This window comes from Terrapene carolina, unplaced genomic scaffold, assembly GCF_002925995.2.
Source record: "Terrapene carolina triunguis isolate 2854851 unplaced genomic scaffold, T_m_triunguis-2.0 Scaffold836, whole genome shotgun sequence".
Lineage (NCBI taxonomy): Eukaryota > Metazoa > Chordata > Testudines > Emydidae > Terrapene > Terrapene triunguis.
In genome coordinates this window covers 4,492,938-4,497,176 of record NW_020665187.1, presented here as the reverse complement: position 1 = coordinate 4,497,176, position 4,239 = coordinate 4,492,938, and the positions used below count along the sequence as shown (strand labels likewise).

Genomic DNA, 4,239 nt, shown 5'->3' with positions numbered 1-4,239 from the left:
TGCCCCCAGGTCCCACCATGCCACAAGGACCCACCTCATCACACCCCAGGGCTCTGCCCCACGCAGGCCCTGCCCTCTCATGACTTGCTTACTCTACCCCACCCCTCCGCCTCGCCGTGCCGTGGGGCCCAGATCCTGCCCTGTCACACCAAGGGAGCCCCACCCCACCCACGCCACATGGCTTCTGCCCCTCCCACAGGTCTTGCCACGAGGACCCCGCCCCACCATGCCCCGCCCCTCATGCAGTGAGGGCCGCACCCCTGATCTATGCTGCCCCCCTGCCTCCTCCCCCACATCTCGAGGGCCCTGCACCGTGGGGCTGGCTGCCATATGGTGCTGCACGGGCCCTGCCACCTCTCCTGTGGTCACGTAACTGCTGGGCATACCGGCTCCGCTGGGGGCTGCTGCAGGTCCCAGCGGGCATCAGCCACCCCCCTGCGAGGATAGACGCGGGAGCATGTTCCAGCGTGTATTAGCGTGTGGTCGCATGGGCTGGCACGTGTTGGGGCCTGTGCGCATGTGTGGGGCATGTTGTGGCGTGCACTGGCGTGTGCAGGCGTGTGCCTGGGACCATTGTCACCTGCCCCCCGTTCCCTTCCAGGAGCGCCGTTTGCACATGTACGTCGTTTACTGCCAGAACAAACCCAAATCGGAGCACATTGTCTCTGAGTACATCGACTCCTATTTTGAGGTGAGGGGACCCTGGCTTCCCCATCCGGCCCCTCTATGACCCCCCCCCGGTGGGACTCTGGTGACCCCCCCCCCCCCCCCCCCACTCCCCCCCCTGCACCCTGCCCCATCCGCCCCCCCCTCGCTCCCCAGTTCCCCCTGTCTGACCCCCCTCTTGCTGTCCTGCCTCACCCCTTCCAACCCCCCCCAACCTCACTCCCCCAGCCAGGATCCCACCTCACTCCATCCAACCCCCCCTCGCTCCCTGAGCTGGGACCCCACCTCATCCCATCCAACCCCCACCGCTTCCCGGCTCGTCTGACCCCCACACACACTTACTGCCCCAGCCAGAACCCCAGTTTGCCCCATCTGCCCCCCACCCTGGCTGGACCCTCCTGGAGGTGGGCGGGACCGGGCCAGTGGGGAGCACGAGGGGGCCAATGTGCTGCCTCTGTTTCCCCAGGAGCTGAAGCAGGAGCTGGGCCACAGGCTGCAGCTCAATGACTTGCTGATCAAGCCGGTGCAGAGGATAATGAAATACCAGCTGCTGCTCAAGGTGAGAAAAGTCTGCCAGGGCCAGCCGCGCTCCGCCCCAGAGCCAGCCGCCCACACCGGGCTGCCCAGGGCCAGAGGCGTTCCGCCCCAGAGCCAACTGCCCACACCAGGCTGCCCAGGGCTGGGGATGCTCCGCCCCAGAGCCATCCCAACATCTCTGCGATGCCCCTCAACCCCGACCCACAGCCCCCTGCTAGCCCCGCTGCTAGCCCTGGCTTCTTGGGAGCGTAAACACCTGCTCTGGGTTCTGCTGAAGGCTTGGTGTAAAAAGCAGCGAACCCAGCGTCTTGGGGACCCGGCCCTGTGAGCCAAGTGGAACAGGGTGGCTCTGAACCAGGCTCCCAGCCCTAGCGTCCTGCCCTGGCACACTGCCAGGGGGCACGAGCCATCTGCTTCTTCCTCCTGCCCTGTCCATGTTAGGAGGGACGCCATCTGCTTGGGGGTTAATTGGGGCCATTGCCAGCCCCTTGGGGGGGTCGGGGCACCCCCTTTCCCATCCCTCAGTCCTGTTTTCTCTTGCGTCCCAGGATTTCCTGAAGTACTACAGCAAGGCCGGGATGGACACGGAGCAGCTGGAGGTAGGGCCGGCGAGAGCCGGGAGCTGGGGGGCGCCCGGCCCATAAGCCTCTGCCCAGGGCAAGGCCCCACTGGGCTGGGGGTCGCCTTCTGAAAATGGACCATCCCAGTCCTGTAGTATTGTCGGGGGGATTGGGCAGCGTTTCCATGGGGACAGGGTGAGGTTGCCAGGGGGCAGCAGGCAGCGTTTCCATGGGAACTGGGGGACCACGGGGCAGCATCTCCATGGGGACCAGGAGGGCAGTGGTCAGCTTTTACGTGGGGACCAGAAAGGGCACGGGGCAGCGTCTCCGTGGGGATTGGAGGGGGCAAGGGGCAACGTCTCCGTGGGGACCGGAGGGGGCACGGGGCAGCGTCTCCGTGGGGACCGGAGGGGGCAAGGGGCAACGTCTCCGTAGGGACCGGAGGGAGCACGGGGCAGCGTCTCCGTGGGGACCGGAGGGGGCAAGGGGCAATGTCTCCATAGGGACCGGAGGGGGCAAGGGGCAACGTCTCCGTGGGGACCGGAGGGGGCAAGGGGCAACGTCTCCGTGGGGACCGGAGGGAGCAAGGGGCAACGTCTCCGTGGGGACCGGAGGGGGCACGGGGCAGTGTCTACGTGGGGACCGGAGGGGACAAGGGGCAATGTCTCCGTAGGGACCGGAGGGGGCACGGGGCAGCGTCTCCATGGGGACCGGAGCGGGTGTTTGCCAGGGAGGTTCATCCTGGGGTTGGTTCAGTTCCCATTGGGAAAATGAAAGCAACTGGGTCATTACATGGGCAGTGGGGGGGGGCCCGAGTCTGGGGATAACCCACCCAACTCTGCCAGTGCCCCTCACTCCTGACTTGCAGCCCCAAGTATCTGCAGCTCCTGCCCCCCAGGGCGCACGGGGCCCAGGGCCTCCCCCCGGCTATCACCCCCCCTTGCCTCGCAGAAAGCCGTGGAGGTGATGTGCTTCGTGCCCAAGCGCTGCAACGACATGATGAACGTGGGGCGGCTGCAGGGGTTTGAGGTAGGAGTTGGGGGGCGGGGGGGGGCTCCAATCAACCGTCTCCCCCCCACGCGTAGGCCCTGTGCTGGGGCAGCCTTTGCTCCCGCTGCAGGGGGATGGAGTAGGGTCTGCTATCAGCCTGCCATGGCCCCCCCAGGGGCACTTGAGGACCCGGGGATGTGGGGGGGGATTAGGGGGTCTGTGCCCACTGGGGGGGGTTGAGGGGTTCATGTCCCTGTGGGGTGTTGGGGGGGGGGCATGGCTCTTTGCCCATATTCCAGGGTGCCGAGACGGTTCCTTGCTGCGTTCTGCCCTCTCGCCTGTTCGCCGAGCGGCCACCAGGGGGCACCGATTTCCCCCAAGGATTCCCTGGAACTGGGATCCGAACCTGAGCACCCCAGTGGGTCCCGTGGGGCCGTGGCTGTCCCCTGATTGGCCAGATGGAATGGGTGCTGATGGGGGGCTGGGGCGTGGTCAGGTGGGGGCGCTGGCCGCGTGGGTTAGGTGTTGGTGGGGCGCAGGGGGGTGACAGGAAGTTGGGGGGGCTGGGGTAGGGGTGCTTTTGGCCCCCACGTGACCCCTCCCACCCCACCCCCCAGGGCAAGCTGACGGCGCAGGGGAAGCTGCTGCAACAGGACACCTTCTGGGTGACGGAGCAGGACGGCGGGTTCCTGCCGCGCTGCAGGGAGCGCCGCGTCTTCCTCTTCGAGCAGCTCGTCATCCTCAGCGAGCCGCTGGAGCGGCGCAAGGCCTTCGCCACGCCCGCCTACCTCTTCAAGAGCAGCATCAAGGTACGGCCGGGAGCCCCGCCTCCAGCCAGGGAGCCCCGTCCCCACCTCTAGCGGGCCCCACCCCCACCTCTAGTGGGCCACACCCCACCCATGGAGTCCCGCCCCTGGCAGGCCACACCCCAACTCTAGCAGGCCACACCCACCCATGGAGCCCCGCCCTGACAGGCCCCACCCCCACCTCTAGCAGACCACACCCACCCATGGAGCTCCGCCCCTGGCTGGCCCTGCCCCCACCCATGGAGCCCCACCTCTGGCAAGCCATGGCCCCACCAGGGAGCCCTGCCTTTATCAGACCCTGCCCATGCCAGAAGCCCAGCTCCCACCAGGGAGCCTCACCCCATCCTAGCCTCAGGAAGCTCCGCCCACCCAGGCAAGTCCCGCCTCTCAGAGGAGCCTCCTACCCCCTTTGGTGAGACCCAAATGGTTGGAAGCTGGTGCCCAGTCCAGAGCTCGAACCCTGGGAGCATCTTGCGGGGCAGGACCCACGACCTGCCCCCCAACACACACACAGCAAAGGGGGCAAAATGGGGTTCACAGGCACCTTCCCAGGGGCAGCTGCCAAAGGGAGCGGGAAGTGAGGGGCTGGGACCTCATGTGCTGTGGCCCCTGCAGCCCTCTGCCACTGCACCCTCCCCGCCCTGTGACCCACGCCTGGGGGTCGCTCCCCGCCACTGCAC

At 67.3% G+C, this 4,239-nt stretch overlaps 1 protein-coding gene across 2 annotated transcripts in view; it reads left to right on the top strand.

Annotated features, from left to right (window-relative positions):
• Positions 1-4,239, top strand: part of ARHGEF25 (Rho guanine nucleotide exchange factor 25) — a 9,434-nt gene that overhangs the window by 2,317 nt on the left and 2,878 nt on the right. For both annotated transcript variants that reach the window (XM_026660742.2, XM_026660740.2), the window contains exons 5-9: positions 602-691; positions 1,133-1,225; positions 1,752-1,802; positions 2,715-2,792; positions 3,371-3,562. In XM_026660742.2, the coding sequence (XP_026516527.1) occupies positions 602-691; positions 1,133-1,225; positions 1,752-1,802; positions 2,715-2,792; positions 3,371-3,562 (504 nt within the window). The remainder of the gene's footprint in view (positions 1-601; positions 692-1,132; positions 1,226-1,751; positions 1,803-2,714; positions 2,793-3,370; positions 3,563-4,239) is intronic.